The sequence below is a fragment of the Maniola hyperantus genome, chromosome 10, assembly GCF_902806685.2.
Source record: "Maniola hyperantus chromosome 10, iAphHyp1.2, whole genome shotgun sequence".
Classification (NCBI taxonomy): Eukaryota; Metazoa; Arthropoda; class Insecta; order Lepidoptera; family Nymphalidae; genus Maniola; species Maniola hyperantus.
This window is the reverse complement of record NC_048545.1, coordinates 10,598,556-10,619,167: the sequence shown is the minus strand read 5'-3', so window position 1 is coordinate 10,619,167 and position 20,612 is coordinate 10,598,556. Positions and strand designations below refer to the sequence as shown.

The following is a 20,612-nucleotide window of genomic DNA, read 5'->3' as shown; positions in this document are numbered from 1 at the left end:
GTCCCTTCCCCGAAATGTAAGCTAACTCTGTACCAAATTTCATCAAAATCGGTTAAACTGTTGGGCCGTGGAAAGCTAGCAGACAAACTGACAGACAGACAGACACACTTTCGCATTTATAATATTAGTATGGATAAAATATAGCCTATCAGTATAGTCACTCAGGAATAATGTAGTTTTCTATTGGTGAAAGAATGTTCATAAGTACTTAATATTATTTAAATACATGTATACATGTGAAAATGTGTCTGTCTGTATGTCTGTTGGCTTTCTATTTAACCATTTTTGACAAAATACAGAGTATAGCTTACATCCCAGGAAAGTAGAAGTTTTTGTCCCTGAAAATTAAAGAGCTCCCACGGGATTTTTAACAACCCGGATGATCCACGCGGACGAAGTCGCGGGCATCAGCTGGTTTAAGAAGAAACTGAAATATCAATGTACAGCTCAAACCGCTGGGTCTAGATACCTACTTAAGATTTTAGAGGTAAGTTTTCTTTGTAAAGTTGACCTCAATAAGAAAGGATTTCAAGAAATTCCAACGAGATTTTAGAAAACCTAAATTTACGAGAATGAAGTCATAAGTAAAAGCTATTCCAATAGGTACCTATGTATATAAATAAAAGCTCATGCTGTTAACCTCATTTCGTAATGAATCCTGATCAACGATCTATAAAACGTCATTTGCCATCACAGTTAATCGATTTCGTTGTCTTACTTCTATTTAGGTATAGGCACCATAAATATTAATTTAATTGAAACCCTACTTCTATCATACTAAAATAATTATAGAAATATTTCGTCCGAAATATTTTCGTGCGAGTACAAAGAGTTAAATGATAGCTTCATTATGTTTCGAACATAGATTTACCGTGAAATTTGGTAGGTTGTACCATGAGTCATGACTCATGAACCCGTGACTTACGAATTATAGAGTTTTTCTGAGTATTATCTTAAGCATGTCCGGCTAATATGAGTAATCTATTTATAGAAATCGACTATAGTAAATAAAAATTGTAAATAGGATGCTTCGTAAGCATAAAATTAAATATACAGTTTTCATGGGACAAAAAAACAAAGAGACACAAAAACAAAGGAAATCCAGGAAAACAAACAACGACGTAAAGAAAACCACTAAGTCTAAATTTTGCGATCAGCAACACATTTAGCGATTCATTTTTATATATAGAGAAAGATATATCGCTCCTAAAAAATAGTCATGGTATCGCATTGAGATAAGCAATATCGCTGAGATATCGTCAAAGCTCGTTGATGTCTATCATAGTGCATAACGTCAAAAGACGACACCCACTGCATTATTATAGAAACGCTTAACATGTTAGGCAGCTACTACATGAATGGTATCGTACATCGAGTTTGGCCACTTGATCACACAATCATCAATGGTAATTGATACAGCAGTATCATTATGTGCAATAGCAATATCTTCATTTCCTTTGATTTATGTTTCATTATCTACAGGACAGTCCTTAGCAACGTCAAAGATCAGGTTGAATTCATTCGCTGGTCCTTAGTGGTATCTAGTTAGATGTGTATTGGTTTGAATCTCATATTTTTCAATAGATTGAAGTATCTTTATTCCTTTAGTCAAGTAGATTTCATTCTGCTTCACTTCTGCTTCACCTTATTGAAGCAGATTTGAAGGCCAATTGGTGTAATTTTACTATAGGTAGACCAGAATCTCATTAAAAATACGGAAATGAAATTCAAAAGTTAGCAACACTGTACTCTATGAATATCCTATGTACATAGTACTCTGTGGTGAATATTAATAATTCACCACGTATTATGGAATTTCATTTCATGAGATTCTGGTCTACCTACATTATAATAAGTAAGTATTTATTGTTTGATATATGAAAGCATATTCAGAAATTTTGTCTTTATGTTAATACAATTGTTGCATCATATTCCACATACTTAGTATGGAATATGACTATAAATGTAGTAGCACCTTTAGAACAAGCGAATGACCTCTAAAACTTGATTATGCGACTCAAAGGACTACCAAACATCTGCCGTACCCAGATCCCCAAATGATACAATCTAATATTTTTGAAATACCATTGATTACTATTCTGCTATATTTTGTACGACTAATGTTCAGCTTGTTTCATACGCTTTCAATCCTATCAATTTATTTATCGACTTGCTTATGCTCGCGACTTCGTCCGCGTGGACTACACAAACTTCAAACCACTATTTCATCTCCTTAGGGGTTGAATTTTCAAAAATCCTTTCTTAGCGGATGCCTACGTCATAATAACTATCTGCATGCCAAATTTCAGCCCGATCCATCCAGTAGTTTGAGCTGTGCGTTGATAGATCAGTCAGTCAGTCAGTCACCTTTTCCTTTTATATATTTAGACTAGCTTATGCTCGCGACTTCGTCCGCGTGGACTACAAAATTTGAAAACCCTATTTCACCCCCTTAGGAGTTGAATTTTCAAAAATCCTTTCTTAGCGGATGCCTACGTCATAATAGCTATCTGCATGCCAAATTTCAGCCCGATCCGTCCAGTAGTTTGAGCTGTGCGTTGATAGATCAGTCAGTCAGTCAGTCATTCAGTCAGTCAGTCAGTCAGTCACCTTTTCCTTTTATATATATAGATATAGTCAACTACAGCAGATACACAGCAATCAATTTCTTAAGAATTGCGAATGGAAGTCCAACATCAATAAATTGCTCTAATTGAGAGGTGAGACACTATAACTACGTCTGGACGTCTGTAAATGAATTAAAGAAATGTGTTTTCTTCACAAGATTTATTCCTTCCACGGAGTAACTCAACGTTAACATAAATCGTCAAGCGAGACTGAAAATAATTGTTGGTATGTTAATATAGAAGTCATTAAGAAATGAAACTGCAATGCATCAAGTTTCCGAGACGGTTGCAATCAATTAGATACATAGATAAGAAGCATTAATGAGGACATCGCATTGAAAAGAATGGACATACCAGTAGGAACAAAACGTGAGATATAATCTAGATGTTTCAACTGGTAATCTGACTAAGACCACCCCTTTGTTACTCCTAAGTCCAACGTAAAGAGGTATATTCCTTCATATGAAATAAAATACCGACATAGATTGCATTAGTTAGGATTCTGATATTTTAATTAGGTACTACCAGACAATTGGTAGAGGTCAATCAAATACAGTTTAGGATAGGTACTACAAACACTTATTATTATCATCATCATCATTATCATCAACCGATAGACGTCGGTAGGTCTCTTGTAGGGACGCCACGGTCTTGCGCCGCCTGAATCCAGCGGCTCCCTGCGACTCGTCTGATGTCGTCCGTCCACCTAGTGGGGGGGTCTTCCAACACTGCGTCTTCCGGTGCGAGGTCAGCTTCTTATTATATGTCAAGAAATTGCTACGACCGCTAAGACGAAAATTAGGGTATTTTAAAGTTGGTGGTTCTTCAATCTTTAGTTCTTTGCATTATTATCATTTATCATATTATTAAGTACTTAAAATGAGCATCAAAAAATAACATTCAACTATGCTTGTGTAAATTAATTGCTTGCTCATAAGTTCATTAGACTGTGTCCCTTTAGTGGGATTAGAAACAGCCATGACAGATTTCACTTCGCACTTATAAGGCTCAGCTATGTTGGGAATGTCTGTTGTAACGTATTAAATAATTATTACGTGCTTGGGTATAATGTTATGTTACGAAGCAGAATATTTTAGCAGTAAAACTTGTAAAGAGTGTGTTAAAAACGCGTACTAAGTCCTTGATATTTCAAAGTAACTAATAACGCCTTTTCATGTTCGATGCTTGTGGCAAAAACTTTAATAAAATTCTATGCGATGTGTTCGATCATCAATCAATAGTATAAGAAGTTTCCATTACAATTAAAAGCGAGGGAAACGTTCCAAAGAACCGTTTCAAAGATGACTAAGGCCAAGTAACACACGATTTTAGAATTGGCATTCCAGTGAATCGTGCCTCGATTGGAAAAGACAGGTTGACGTAGCAATCAAAGGGACGTGCACTTCGGGGACGAAAGGGACAGGAAATACAAATCAATGATTGGAATGGACGGCGGAAAGAGATAAGAAGATCTAGAATGATTGGACAATGAAGCCTTCAGACGTCTGGAGACGGAGGACAATTTTTCTATGGGATTCAAATATTTTATGGGACTAGATACCGCGACTTCATATCTGCATGCGGATTCAGGTTTTAAAAATATCGTGGGAACTCTTTGATCGTCCCGGATATAGCCTAAGCCGTATAAGCCTATGTCCGTATCGTCAAATTTCGTCAAAATCGGTTTTAATGATGATAATGATTTAATCTAACAATTAAAGTCTTACTTAAATCAGCGCCTTCAATTTCTAACAGCCGTACTCAGAGTCGCTTAATCGTTACTTAAGTTTAGTTAAAACGAGACAGAGCTATATCTCTCACATAAATCTCTCTCGTTTTAACTCAATCTTAAGTAACGATTAGCGACTGAGGGCGGCTGTTAAACAATAAGTTTTAAGAGTGTTCTCTCCAAACAAAGTCCAATCAGTCCATTTGTCAAACTTAGATAACTCACTCTGTCTGCATTCAAGTGACGAAGCAAGGACAAGACAGTCACGAGCACACGACTTAGTGCCTCTTAACTTGAATTATAAGGTCCTTTACTAATTTAACCTGTAATAAAATGTTTAGACAGTACTTATTTTACTGAGCAATTTATTAATCTATCACATTTCACATTAGCCTCGGCTAGTTTATTTTACGAGAACAAATAAACGTTCGGTATAATAATAAATCCTTTACATGTTGCAGTAAATATCTACGACATTCATTGATATTTTAGACTAAACCTCTGATTTCCTAGGACAGGCAGCGGAGCAGTCATATCGTTTTCATCAACTTATTATATAGTGCTGGACATAGGTCTCTTGTACAGACTTCCACACGCTGCGGTTTTGCATGAATCCAGCGGCTCCTTGCGACTCTTTTGCTGTCGTCTGTCCAACTACTGAAGGGTCTATCAACGTTGTGCGTACCGGTACTAGGTCCCCATTCCAGAACCGACATCTATCGGTTCATCGAACTATGAGCCGCACCCATTGCCGCTACAGCTTTGGCACCCGTTGAGCAGTATATCGGTTACTTTGGTTCTTCTGCAGATATCCTCACCTCTCCCTTGCCCGTTGGAAATAGCTATGCTCATCATCATCATCATCATCAACCGATAGACGTCCACTACTGAACATAGGTCTCTTGCAGGGACTTCTACACGCCACGGTCTTGCGCCGCCTGAATCCCGCGGCTCCCTGCGACTCGTCTGATGTCGTCCGTCTACCAAGTGGGGGGCTACGCTTATAGCAGGTGCTATTTGGCATCGAATGATGTCACTGAAGTTTTAATGATACCAACTGTGTCCAAAAACTTTCTCTCAAAAACCACGTACCACGGGAGGGAGAGATCAGAAGCAGGACAAACGACTTTACAGTAGGCGGTTAAAAGTGATGAACATCGATTTAGAAAGAGATAGCAGATTTGTAGAACACTGTCTCGGTCGTTGAAACCGACAAAGCGTCATATAGGTATGAGGGACAGAGACAACGCTCTACAAAGATGAAATGTCATTCTAAAGGCCGCGTACTGTAAGTTGTGCATAAAGCTCCTATATTAAGAACTCAGTAAAAGTCCGTCCTCATGCCACCTGCCCTTACACGATGTTAAGGCCAACAACTATCACAGTACGCATTCCGCATCACCCATTCATGGTATTGTATTTTCGGCTTAAAAATTATGTGTACTAGAACATAAAATAATAAGTAGGTACAACAGTGTACCTACTGTGTAACATATTGTATTTTTGACAGCAACTAAATGTCGTTTTATTATCAAATCTTTACAATATCATATTATTAATGCTCCATTGTGAGCAAATCAACAAACAAGCACACTTTCGCATACTTTGTAAATTATAGGTATCGATTTTTTATTATTATTGTCTTACCTTAATATGCGAAAATACTGTCTCATTTTCATAATTATTACTCGCTTAAGATTTACATTTTCACAATTATTACTTATATTTTAGTAAATCTCATGCAACAGAACCAAACACGCTTTTAATGATTGGAAATAATATATCTCGTAACATTTCAATATTATTATTAAACTAGTTTGGCAACACTGTCCTGCCACCATTAAAAATACGCCATTAAAGCTTGTGCCCATAATAGGAGCAACGCAAAAGTCCGATATTCACCGACCACCCAATTTTAAGGCCTTTACCAACATTTCATATCATTATAATAACGTTTAACACGCCCACGTGAAATACCAAAACAGTACAAGTAAAATTATCGATCGGACGGATAACTATAAACGATATAGATAATTTGATTCTTACGTCAGTCGTACCAGATACTAAATTTTCAAGTCACGAAAGCGTATACAAAGTTACGAACTCTATGCAATCGCGATTCATTGAAAGCTTCGTTAGCTGCAAGTTGCAACTAGGCTTGGTAACTGCAAAAAGTCATTTCCGTGCTTTGGTTTAATTATATTTACTTCATAAAGTGTCTTACTAATAAAAATTAACACTGCAAATATTACTTAAGTTTTACACATTTGTGTCACACATTCGATGTTATGTGTAAACTGTGGAACCAACTCCCTTCTGTGGATTCCTACTACATTCCTACCAGATTTCAATTTTCAACATAGGTACCCCATAGGGATAAGGGTTCCGTTTTCCTTTTGAGATACGGGACCCTAAAAATTACATTAACCTTGGCAAGTAAAAGTAGAACCACATTAATTGAGACGTCAGAATGTTTATCATTACTTTGGGACAATACAATCTATGCCTTGTCCTATGGTCCTAAAGCTCAAATATTATTTTAACGTCTGGTATCCTCTACTGCGTAGTTATTTAGGGGAGATCCAAATCTAAGGCTGCTGATTCACTAGGGACGCGTGTCTAACTTAGGGCAGTTTGATTTTTAAAGTTTATCTGCTTTGAATCTTGAATCTCACCCTATCGTTGTGGGTTTCGAACGAGTCACACCCAATCGTGTCACAGTGTGACTCATTGGAAATTGAATGGTGCGCTGTTTTTCATCAGAGCTAAGTGTGGTGTGGAATAAAATATGGTAACAAACAATATTTCCTGGCTTCGCATCCTCGCACACCCCGTGGTAAACTGGGAAAGGCAGCCTAATCATTGCCAATATTAAGCTTATATTTGACAAGATAATTTAAATCATCATTTATGAATAACTTGGGACTCAGGAGTCAAGAAATCCTGTTCATGAATCATTATGAATATTAAACTGCGGAAAATGATAGTCCCTGTGGTTTGCAGTAAGCACGGATTTTGCTTTTATGTTCCTTTAAAAATATATTTAATAATAGTACTTGGCTATGGCTAAAATAATAGGAAAGAAAGAAAATTTCGTTCATGTACGACCACATGAAGCAAATTACTGCAATACCCAGCAATACCTGAAAGTTTCAGCAATGTTACGGCAAATAATTGCTCCAGATTGATCCATACGTGTTGCATCAACGAGCAACAATCGCTTAGAAATTGCCCATTTAAGCGCACCATTAGCGTGATAATGATTATTATCAAGTCATCCGAGATTCCTAGACTATTAGCCAACATTCTAGCTTCAATGAATGTGAAGAAAGAGAAATATTTCAAATATCTACTTGAGTACTTAAATACTGAGAACAATAATAACAGAGGTTAGAACCTTAGGATCAGAGAACCGATAGCAATCAAAAATGACCTTTAACATGTCGCAATAAGGGTGCAATGGTAGCCTTCTATTACGACTGTCGTGATTTTAAACTAATTACCTAATTTGTCATACCGTCCGTTCGTGGACCGCAGACAAACTGTTGCATTCAAGTCCAACTCACATGCTTCAAGTGGTCCCAGGCCCTTTCCGTTCTCAGAACTGTCATGTCATACAAATTAGGCATTTAGAATCTAATTCTAGTGGGCGTTTAATTTCTAAACGTTATTATTAAACGCTTGAATACCTCAGTAAGTAAGTTAAGGAAGCAAGGTAAGAGGTGTTATTATTATTCAAGCACATTTTTAACGAAAGAATTTAAGAAATAGGCAATAGTTTTAGACATCGGGTATCCTAGGTAAAGTCCGCGACAGGTTGAGAAAGCAATCGGGATATGAGGCGGGGGCACGCCCCGCACACCCGCACGTCACCTGCGCTCGCCCGCACCGGGTTAGCGTCGGCGCTGTGCGGGTGTGCGGGCCATTCCCTCCCCGATTGCCATTTCAACAGAGACTATATTTTCTCCTCGGTGCATTTTTAACCTATCGCGTACTATACGCAAATACATACCGTTAAAATTTAACTCTTTTTTCAATAATAATTATGCCAGCTATTTAGTAAGTCACGGTCTATACAATCACATCTGATGGTAAGTGAGGAATAAGGATGCACCCTTTAGTGGATGCGCTAAAAGATGCCTACGTAGTCTAGATTAGTTACAATGTAAACTAAATTAGTTTTCAAATTAAGAAAGTCGTACTTTAATAAGTACTTAATTATTTTACTAAGATTAATTTTCTGTACAGTTCTACCCACGGACGAGACAAATATTCTCCTCCGTGGTTCTACCCCTACAATTTAAACATGCATGCTTAACAGTTAATTCTGCAAATTAGTTACGTATGTACCTACAAATTAACTTTAACATACTTGTAAACATGTTACACAGAGCTTAAAATGGAATTTAACTGAAACGTTTATGCCCACCTCTTCTTAAAACCAGTCGTTAGCATATTTTAGATTCCTAGGCAGGTATTTGGGCAAGGGTTTTGAATTTCTTGTTAAAATTATAATAGTTAAGAACCTACCTTGTACGTAATGACTAAATATTTGCATTGTCATGTCGTTATAAATGTCAAGGGCTTGTGTCATAGGTTATAATTAGTACTGTACTGAGTGAACTGAGTACTGAGTGAACATACATATTATCACTTTCGTCACAGGCAGCAAGCGAGCCATAGCTTAGTGGTCAGAGCGTCGGGCCCGATCCCAGGAGACGTGGGTTCGATTCCTGTCAGTCCGCAATTTTTGATATAATGTATTTATAATTATTTAGAAAGTTTCATGAAGTGTAGATAAAACACTATAAAAATTATAAAATATATAGATAGATTTAACAAGTTTAGTTGCAAAGTTATTGATTCGCATTTCACGAATAAATAATTTTATTCGAACAAACCTGAGGGCTTATCTAATTCTTGTACCTTCCTATTCAAACCTTACGACCTCTCTAATTCTTGTACCTTCCTATTCCTACAATAGATAAGTAGAAGCAACGCATTATAACACTAGTAGAAGCACATAAAAATTCCTACCGCTTTCTTTAAAACTAAACAGCACTAGTTTGTTTAATTTTATTTAGTTTTGCTTTTAGTTTGAGTTGTGAACACAGTTTAGTGGCGCGATAAAAGCATAACTTCAACAAGTTTACTGTGTCGCTGTGACTTGTAGGCCTAGTAGCAATAAAGATATCAAAGTCTATATAGGTGCGTACCAACAACTAACACGTACCTAATACATTAGTAGTAGTGACTATAAACTCGTCACGTCTTCAGTTGCGTGGCGTGTCTCATAGCATAAAATACGTAGGTACTTACCTACTTATTTTTTTATATATATATCCAAATTTATCATGCTGACTAGTATTCCCCTTTTCCCCTCCAACTAAGCGTAAAGCTTGTGCTAGGAGTAGGTACGACAGCAACGGGTGGGGTTTGAATCGGCGACCTTTCTGATTTCAGTCCGCACCTTTAACCGTTGAGCTATTGAGGCTCTAAATATTAGTCTTACATTCTTATAGTCTTATGTTTTTGTTCTATGCTAATAATTTTACGCCAAAAAATATTAAAATATATCTAATATTTTTTGTCTTCTGTATATTTCTTCTTCTATGAGACTTGAGAATAACGTCTTATTTTCACTGCCCGCAAACCTTACTGTTTACACAAGTTTTGCTTCCGCTCCTTCTCCAATCGAACATAATCCCTGAAGATATGCATCGTAGATGTGCTCAAATCCATATTCATTAAGTAACATAGTACCAATTCTTTCTTTTTTGCTGTATTGTGATGAATCCGTATAGGATACGCACGGTCTTCCACGTTTTCCAGAAGAAGTGGATGGTGTGGAATCAGATGTAACATCTTCCGAAATTGGTAAGTTACTGAATATTCTGAGTCCAACCAACTACTGTTATTCATTAAAAATCGATCCTTTTTCCGTGACGCTTCCATCCATCGTTTATTAAAAGCAGGAATAACATGTCTTTGATTTGTCACTGATGATAAAGCATATTATGTTGTCATCAGAAACATGATAATTTTCTTTCAAATTTATTGATAATGCCTCAAATGTTTTTCCTCCTTCAATATAGGAAATAATTAATTCACGTTTCGAACACTTGAAAGTAGACATTGCAAAGAGTTAACAAAAAACGTAAGTACATCAGTAGCCTTATTATAAATAGTATATTAAATATATTTGTAACAATTAAACGCCTGTTTAATTACAACGATAGTTTTTTATATGAAAATAAATGTATCACAACTCTTTGTACATATACCTATAATTTGAAAAATAAGGGTAGGTAGTGTGCATCTTGTTGATTAAAATTGTCACACGCAAAATGAGTGCAAAAATGATAAAAGCCATAATATCAATAAATTCTTGATAGTAAATTTTAAAAACTACCGCAAACTATTAATTAAAAGTCTACATTCTAAACCGCAATAGATAAATAGCGGTTTTCCGTTTTCTGACTTTTGTCACATTTTTACCGATAACTTCGAAAATCGCAAATATGCGCACCCAATTTTAATTAATAATTTTTATTAACTAGCTTAACTCGCGACATTACTACACAAATTTCAAGCCCCTATTTCACCGCTTTAGGGGTTGAATTTCAGTCAGTCAGTCAGTCAGTCAGTCAGTCAGTCAGTCAGTCAGTCAGTCAGTCACCTTTTCCTATTACATATTTAGATAACTAGGCTACAAATTAACATAAAGTTTAAAGCGTGGGCAAGCGTGGGAAAATGTCAAAAATCTCGATGAACTCAAAAATTCCTTAATTTTCACCTTATTTTATTTTACGAATATTTTAACGTTAACGTTAACATAAAATTATAAATATTTTAGTTGTTCTAAAATCTTCAGATGAGCTTTTCAGAAATGTATAAATCTTTATACATTGCTACAAAGTTTAACTTTAAAATCACTTTGAATGTGAGGACGCCCGTAAAAATACAAATAAAATTTAGCCTTTAAAAAAATACTAAATATAATTAGTGCAAAATTTCTACATTATAGTTCAGTTTGACCCTTAAACTAATAAATAAAATTAAAAAAATTATGCCAGAGTTACGACATTGATAAAAACCATTTTTGATATGCCGTTGTAATACCCATTTTTCACTGCAGTGATTTAGCTGTGCGTTGATATATATCTGTATGTAAGTCAGTCAGTCAGTCAGTCAGTCAGTCAGTCAGTCTGGACTTTGAATTTTATATTTTATATATTTAACGTAGATATATTATGAACTTACTTTAAAGTTTTAAACACTTCAGCTTGGTGGGAGGCTTCGGCCGTGGCTAGTTACCATCCTACTGGCAAAACCGTGCTGCCAAGCGATTTAGCGGTCCGTAAGGCTTTTTCACTTGCACGTCATTTACTTCTGTTCCTGGTTAGTTAGTATGAAACACTTAGATAGCTTTCCCACTAACCTTCTGTATTTGAATTAATAATTCTATATTTGTTGATTCGCCTATCGATTTATTAGTTAAATTGCATTAGAACAGTATAAATCATTTCTATCATTGGACATGGTGCAAGATATCAGACCTGCAGGCGTTGTCGTTTGGACAGATTTAGCGCTACGCGATATCTGCTTACCCCGCAGCTTCCTGTATTTAAATCTCTGGCGAATTGCGTGCCGTTTAGATTATATTTCCGACTACGACCGGTGTAAAATGATATTTATTTGAGGCTATTGACGCCATCACGTAATTTGTACCAATCTTTAATGTCATCCAATCCCCTGAAGTGGCAGTGGTCGCAGAATCGAAGGCCGAGAGGGGGGACCTCGTACTTGTAAGATACTCCCCATTTTTAACCGACTTCAAAAAAAGGAGGAGGTTCTCAATTCGTCGGAATCTTTTTTTTTTATGTATGTTCCCCGATTACTCGAAGACGCCAGGACCGATTTTGAAAATTCTTTTTTTGTTTGAAAGGGTATATATACTTCAAAGTTGGTCCCATTTAAATTTGGTGAAGATCTGATGAACATCTTCGAAGATAGATACTGGAACTCCTCAACGGATAAGAGTAAATTGCTCGCGATCAGTGTAATAGCTTAGTAAACAGTAGATTTTTAACCAGTCATAGCATAATTCCATGGGGCCACTAAAATTGTGAAATAAATTTTTTTTACAAAAAAAATAAAAACCGACTTCGATACACAAACACTAAAAATTGAAAAATAATTTAATTTATTACCGAATATATTATGTATACAAGAGTTAATATAGTTCCATAATAATATTTTTTGGGGTCGGTGTCAATGAGGTGCCATTGTGGAGTCTCATAAAAATATGAAGTCTAGACGATTCGCGCAGCTAAAGCTAATTGGCACCGGCACCAAAAAGTATTATTATGGAACTATATTAACTCTTGTATACATAATATATTCGGTAATAAATTAAATTATTTTTCAATTTTTAGTGTTTGTGTATCGAAGTCTGTTTTTATTTTTTTTGTAAAAAATTTTTATTTCATTTGACCAATCAAGGATTTATTAATGTACTAGCGGACCCACCCCGACTTCGCACGGGGTTTTTTGAAAATAAAATATAGTCTATGTTACTCAGAATAATGTAGCTTTCTACTGGTAAAAAGAATTTTCAAAATCGGTTCATTAGTTCCAGAGATTACTTCCTACAAACAAACTTACAAACTTTACCTCTTTATTCGATTTTAGCAAGTATTACTTAAATAGGTACAATAACTTTTTGTTCAGTTATACTAAACAGAAAACATCTGATAAAAAAGTTAGCCATTATAAGTACTAACTTAACTTAAGTACTTACCTTAGGGCCACTTATTTTGGGTGTGCGTGTGATGGTAAGTAGGTATATTAATAACCAAGGCTCGATAGCAAAAAAACTTATAAGAAAAACTTAGAAGCGTTACTGTCTAAGGAATTGACTGTCATAAAAAATGTAATTCGACGCGAAAATACCTAATCTCCATTAAACGACCCGTACCAAATTCGTAAGTGATAGGTCCATGATAGAGTATCGAATTATTAATAACCATCACTATTATAATCAATTGTTTGAGTTGCAAATGTATTCAATAATATAGAGCAAGGGCGTACATAATGTATGCGTGATATTAATTTAATACGAGTTGATTGTCTTGACATGGTAATACAACCTACTTATTTGATGGTTCTATTTATTATGTTAAGCTTTTTTTATGAGTTAAAGAACGGACAGTCATTTGTCTGTATTAGAGGAATTTTAGCGTCTGTCTGTTACCTTTTTAGGGTGCCAACGGGACCCGCTTACGAGTACTAACACCCGTATTCACAATCATTACTATCAAATCGCACAGTGTGCTCGAACGCATAGTGTGGGAAAATTGACGTGACAAAATAATTGGTGGAACCACACACTGTGCGTTCAAGCGCACTGTGAGACCTCATAGTAATGATTGTGAATACGGGGGTGAGCCTCGGATGTCCGTCAGTCCGTCTGTCTGTCAGCGGGCAGGGCCGCCATGAAAATTAAAAAAAAACAGTCAAGTGCGAGTCGGACTCCTACAGGAAAGGTTCCGTTAGAAAAGTGACGAAGTGGCGGCCTCAAGCATCAATAATTAGTTTTACAAGGTTTTACATAATTTTGAGGGTTCCTTACCCGAAAGGTGCCGACGGAACCCTATTACTCCGTTGTCCGTCCGTACGTGTGTCGGTCGGCGGCACAGACCACCCCCAAATGGTCTGTGGTCGGCGGGCTGTATCTCGTGAACCGTAATAAGTTATTGATTTTGCAAGCGCTTGATTTTTACAAAGGTAATTAATGTGGCTAATTCCTTTGTACACAATCTCTAAACTAAACTAAAATATCACGTCTAAATCTATTGCTATCCCTTTCATAATGTTGCTTGCGGAAAAGGAAAGCACTAGATTTAGACCTGCTAATTTAGTTTAGTTTAGAGATTGTGTACTAGAGAATCGGCCCCATTGTGTATTTATACCTGCTGGTATAACAAAAAATAATAAAAATTTCAAAATGGCTGCTTTTAAAATTAGTAAATAAAGTATTAATTATTGTATGATGGTACGGAACCCTTCGCGTGCGAGTCCGCCTTGCACGACTAATTTTTTAAATTGAGTATTTCATAGACTTATCAGGTAAAGAGTGCGAATTTGTGTACTTATATCTTAGGAGATTTAATGTCAGGAATCACTGCACTTATTCGAAAAAATAATCTTTCACCATTTCAAAGGTTTCATAAATAGGTTTACATTATTCCAAGTGGACATAGGTAGGCGCGCGAAATCCGGGTAAAATCGAGTCGAGGTACCTACTTACCTACCTAAATTTTTAATTCTTACCTATTAAAAAGCCATAGGTACATTCTATAGTTTTGTTCTAAAATTTTTATAGACAGGTTCCTAGTAGGTACTTCTTAATCTACCCTCTTATTAAATTTATTCCGTGATGATCTACCTACATACCTACTCAAAATAGACTATGCTTACCACTTATAATGACTAAAAATTAGTACTCACTTGTTATAAATAGGCAGGTAGGTACCTAAATTTTAGTCCACCTGCTACGGTACTCGGCAGAGTAGGTTACGAACTACGGATTAGGTACAGAGTCGGACCACGGAGGCTGCGTCGGCGTCCCCGCTGGAATGCGACACCTGTGACCACAAAACACTGCCAACACACCCCACACGTGTTTTTCCAACTAAAACTCGTCTTTTCACACAATAATAATCCTGCAAAATCCTCTAATGTCTTAAACAAACAGCAACCAAAAAAAAGTTTGATAAAAGTTCGCGATTCTCGAGACGAAAGTTCTAAAGTCAAATTGAAAACCAATGACAACACGAAGTGAACGGCGACCGAACGCGAACTGACGTCACAAAAAGCGTGCCTTTCTGTTCAACAGTATTACCATGTTTAATGTCACTTCTCCCCATGCGTGGTCTCAATTTACCCAAGATTTTTAACCCTAATAATTTTTATTGGTTACCAATTATATTATTGACGTTGAAACTTTCGTATTGCATTGCAAAAATTAATATTTTTGTTCGTTTTTCCGTTACCAATGCATTCGCGCAAAGTTCATCCGATTCAGTTGTTTTGTACAGGGTTCTGACAAAGTATTATCAATACTCGTACAACAATAAATGGCACGCGAGTCGCATGACAAAGCATGCTGGGCTACTTGTTGTTTTTTTTTAAATAGCGGGCAACTGAGCAGGCGGGTCACCTGATGGTAAGTGATTTCCGCCGCCCATGAACATTTGCAGCATCAGACGAAAAGCCGATGCATTGCCGGCCTTTCAGGATTTTTTGTACACCCCCTGAATAACCCCATATTGTAATCTAAATGGAATACCGCTGCCGATGGGAGTTGATTCCACAGTTTGCATGTGCGTGAAAAGAAGGATCTGGTACAACGGGTCATCTGGTATAAAACAGGTAGGTACCTAGCAGTGAAATTACAAATCAACCATTCTATTTAAGATCTTTTTGAAGTGAAAACTTCTTTACTGATGTGATTTGAAACTCAATGAAACGAAATGGCGACACTAAAAAAAGACAAAGAATACATAGATCTATAATAAGCTTATAATAAGAGATCTTTTATAAGAGTTAGCCTCAAAAGAATGAGACATGTAGATCATAGAAAAGGTACAGTTTACAGGGCTGGCTATCATTTTACTCCTCTCGTGTCATAATTTCAGTTGCAAAATTAAAACTTGGATTCTGTATAATGTGTATTGCGTAATGCAATAAATTATTTTGTCTGCCAAGTTTAATAATAAATAAACTCTACAATTCTTATCCTACTGTTGATAATCTACATTCGTCTTATCCTCTCGAAGTTTAGTTTTCTGAAGGTTTCTCTTTTGCGGCGTGTAAACTGCCTACTTACTCGTAGGTACATGTTTTTTAGAATTCCGTAATATCTACTTACCTACTTTCACAGCCCGCTTAAAAAAACCCGCGGTGGACGAGCCTGGCTCGTACTTGGCTTATTTTTTTTCTTTCTATATTTCATCATCGTCATGATCAACGCATCGCCGGCTCACTACAGAGCACGGGTCTCCTCTCAGAGTGAGAAGGGTTTGGCTATAGACTACCACGCTGGCCAAGTGCGGATTGGCAGACTGGAGATGGCATTATGGCGAACTCAGGTTTCCTCACGATGTTTTTCTTCACCGTTAAAGCAAGTGACACTTTAATTACTTACTTTTAAAAAAAGAAATTTATTTCTCTCATTCTGAAAAAAATTTCTATACATATAAGTCCCGTAAATTGCTATTGCGCTGGAAACATGTCTCTTCAACATTAAAATGACGTCATTTTGATGTCAGCTGAAATAAAAATATACCATCAGCTTGAAACTTCAGTCTAGTGCTGACGTCACTAAAAAGGCGGCCACGCGCACTAGCAATTAGCAGGACTTATACATACTATTATTATATCTCTATATAACATGATCTGGGAGAATAAAGTCCTCCACGTATCATGTTGGAAAAATTTAAATTCTTTCTAGGTAGTAGGTACCCATCATATTTCATAGCAATGAGTTTTGAATCTTTTAAGTAATCTTTTTAAGTAAAAAGTTGTTAATTTACTTAATAATACTAACAAAAATACCCCAAATAAAATGGTTTACTCCAAAAATTACCCTGCTAGTTTAGTTTTACATTTATGTAGGGTAAATTACCCTTTGATGGCAACACTGTCATTCAAAGAGAGATAGGGAGCGAGTGAGATAGCTAGATGCGATAGAAGCGCTGCCTGTTGATTGGATGCTGTAAACTCGCAAAATAGTGATGTACAGTACAGGTATGTTTAATATTTTATTTTTTTATGTTAGGAAATTAAACTCCATAACCAATTTTTATATATTTTTATTTTATTTATAATAATGTGCCTGCGTGAATAAAACTTTATTGTGTTATATTGCTTTAGTTGGTAATAGTAGATGAAACTTAAATATAGTTATTTTTATAGAAAATATTGCACGCCTACGCTTAAATTACAGTGTATGGCACAGACTATGGTACAAAATGTACAGGATTAACTATCAATAGTTATAATTCTAATATCACTTCATAAATGATATAGATGCAGGAGCGTCGCAGCCAGAGCTATCAGCAACAGCTCTCCGAAGAAACCTACAAAGAAAATAATAATTGTTTTATATATATTTAATTTTTTACAAGTTGTTTATTACAGTCAGTTACTTATAAGACTGTGTATGACAGGCATACTATGATAAATTCTAGTTGTGAAATGAAACAAAATAAAAAATTTAAATAAAATAATTACATAGGGTGGCAGCAGGGGTTGCAAAATTATTATTAAAAAAAACATTTTTAATAATTTATTATTAAAAATTTACATTTTAAGAGCTGATTTTTCAAACGCAAGATAAACTTTAACTGTCAAATAGGTTTGATCTATTGACAGATTTCCTACACAAAACTTATCCCTCAAATAAAAGTTATTTGATTATTGATAAATCAGCCCTAAACCGAATTAATCTAAACATAATATCCTGTTGCCCTGCCAGTTTATGACGGAGGCTTATTTAATTAACCTTAGCTAATTTTGATGCGTGAGATGTCATGTTCGATGTTGAGGTTCCATTGTGCCACATCATAGTAATTTTAGAATACTAATGTGGCATCTATGGGAACACGTTATGCAGACACGTTTAGCATTGCGGTCTGGCTAAGCCTGCATAACAAAAATTATAAAATTAAAATTAAAAAATACTATAAAATAAATCCAACCAATGTCCCCCAAACCAGTTTCATAAACAATAATGATAATGGTTTTAGAAAAAAAACAAATCATTAGAGACATTTTTTTAGCATAGTAGCACACGCCGGGTATCCGCTAGTCATAAAATAAATTGAAAATTCAATGACCAAAGAGCTGGCTTATTTTTTTGAGCAAAGGATCAGTCTGACTGTTCAGCGTTAAAATGCCCATTAACTAGTTACATTACATTAAGAGGTTAGCTATAAGTTTTATTGTAATAATTTCATTAAAAAAATCCTAGTTTTTTTGTTTTTAGTGATAAACTTCATAATTTGCCTTAGAGCATACAAAATCCTATTTGATTTGAGTCAATACGTGGTGCGGCATGGCGAAGTTTTGCAAGTTTGATCGTATGATTTTTCTGTTTGTTTTTGACAAATAACAAACGTTTATTTTCAGTCATTTTATTATAGAAATTGCTTGATCTTTAACGATAATATTAGTGTCAGAATTGTCTGATTTTCTGGATACCTATCCCAAAAATTATAGTAAACATTGCCAATGAGTGTTTTACAAAATAGATGATGCACTTACGCAATGTATTGGAAGCCTTATCAAAAACTGGTGCTTGATATTCATCTGTGGCCTCTAGGAATTGGTACATTGCTTTGAAACCGGTTCCGTCTAGCCTGTCATTAGACCGAAAGGTTACTTTGAAAAAATCTCTTTCAGATTCTACATGAAACTCCTTCATCTGTCCGCAGTATCTGCCGTATTTATTGTCTTCAGTCATTTTGTTAGAAAATTCTACGTAATCACTTGCTGACACTGCTTCGCATCTGAAACATAAAAATATAATTTACATCACTTCCATTTAGGCTCCAGCGAGGGCTCTATTGTTGAATTTTTGTATGATTTTCGGGTTTGTTTCTGGGTTAGATCAGTTAAGAAACTGATATCTTGGCAATTTCGAAATGCTTAGGTACATCATTCAAATAACTTCATGAATAAACCGTTTTGCCAAAATGATAGCAATATCCCAAAAAACTTATCTTGTTACCAACAAGAGCTTCGCCGCCTAGTAAGGTCACAAAGTAGATTTGAGTGTCAAAAAAGATGGGTTCAAAAAGGAAAAGACATCAACTTACGGTAACACTCCCTCCACGTCGAAGTGTGTAAAGTGCAAATGGACTTTTTCCGTCTGTCCGCCATGAAAAAAGTAAGAACACTCTGTGTCTCTTGGATATGGTCCAGGTGAGTTTGGCGAAGCGAAGGTCCCGTTGCGCGATTCACTACTATTATACACAAATGCGCAGGGGAATTCTTTCAGCTGTCGCCCTGTAGATATACCGAAATCTGTGAAAGAAATGGAATGGCTTTTATAATGTAGTTCAGAATGGAGCGGTTTGCGAAATAAAGTTTCTTCGGGTTTCTTGGTGGTAAAAAAAATATGTAGTTAGATACACGCTGACTCGCACTGGTCACTTCACTGTATTTTATACAAGCTTTTTCGAGAATAATCTAGTCTCTATTGTATCACGGGTTGATAATATTTAACTCTAAACTACCTAACTACTAACTTTATTATCACCAATTAGTGTAATAATTATTCTGTATATTTGAAGTTCATCAGGAAATCATTTATAGTGTTAAATATTCACTCGCTTGTGACTCACAGTAGCTTTAATATTCGAAGCTAAACGTAGAATAAATTAAGCTTGTTTATGTCGAAGCTGATGTGTTTATTCAATGCTTATCGTATATGTAATTATTAATTATTCAATTGAAACTGTTAATACGTACATATTACTAGGTTTATTATCATTACTGGTGACTGTGGTAGCTACCTACCTACAATGCTGATTTTCTTCAGTTTTCAGTTATATAGACTGACTATATGATTCGGTGATTTATATGAAAGGGTTTCTATTGCTTAAATAACTAAAAACCTAAATTTTATATGAAAAAATCTACAATTTTATACCAATACTTCATGTAATCTAGTTAAAAATAATTATACTTACTCTCAACGAAAGCATACGATATTTTGAATCCTCTTGAGTGCCTCGACGAGTGAGTGCCTCGGAATTCTAGCATTAACTTGGGTCCATTCGACATAATTGGCTTAGGAAGATCGACTCCGCAAAACGTCGCTACATTTTCTAGCCGTCCATCTACGTTAACGAAGGCTTGAAGTGAGTCTACGTTCGTACATCTGAAATGGGAAAATATAAATCATGTTCAAAGTTCAATATTTTTATTAGGTAGGTACGTAACAAGTCGAGCTCCATAAAATAGGTACAAGATTCATGTATTAGGTATAGTCCGCGACAGATCGTGATTGCAATCGGATTATGAGGCGGGAGGACGCCGCGAACACACGCAAGTCACCCGCGCATGCCCACACCGGGTTAGCGCGGGTGCTGTGCGGGTATGCGGGGCGTTCCCACCCTGATTTCCATCTCGACCTGTTGCGTACTATAACTATTATATTATACAGTTAGAGCTAAGAATTCAAG

The 20,612-nt window shown here is 35.9% G+C and overlaps 2 protein-coding genes across 5 annotated transcripts in view; both read right to left on the bottom strand.

Annotated features, from left to right (window-relative positions):
• The window catches only part of Cad99C (cadherin 99C), a 169,658-nt gene extending 154,442 nt beyond the window's left edge, over positions 1 to 15,216 (bottom strand). For 2 of the 3 annotated variants that reach the window (XM_069501483.1, XM_069501482.1), the window contains exon 1: positions 14,869 to 15,216. The gene's annotated coding sequence lies outside the window, so the exon portion shown is untranslated. The remainder of the gene's footprint in view (positions 1 to 14,868) is intronic. The other variant, XM_069501484.1, reaches the window with a different exon arrangement.
• A 2,002-nt stretch (positions 15,217 to 17,218) lies between these two features.
• Positions 17,219 to 20,612, bottom strand: part of Sol1 — a 267,617-nt gene continuing 264,223 nt past the window's right edge. For both annotated transcript variants that reach the window (XM_069501499.1, XM_069501500.1), the window contains 4 exons: positions 20,118 to 20,308; positions 19,242 to 19,449; positions 18,688 to 18,932; positions 17,219 to 17,501 (listed from right to left, as the gene is read on the bottom strand). In XM_069501499.1, coding sequence (XP_069357600.1) covers positions 17,437 to 17,501; positions 18,688 to 18,932; positions 19,242 to 19,449; positions 20,118 to 20,308 — 709 coding nt within the window. In that variant the 3' untranslated portion in view covers positions 17,219 to 17,436. The remainder of the gene's footprint in view (positions 17,502 to 18,687; positions 18,933 to 19,241; positions 19,450 to 20,117; positions 20,309 to 20,612) is intronic.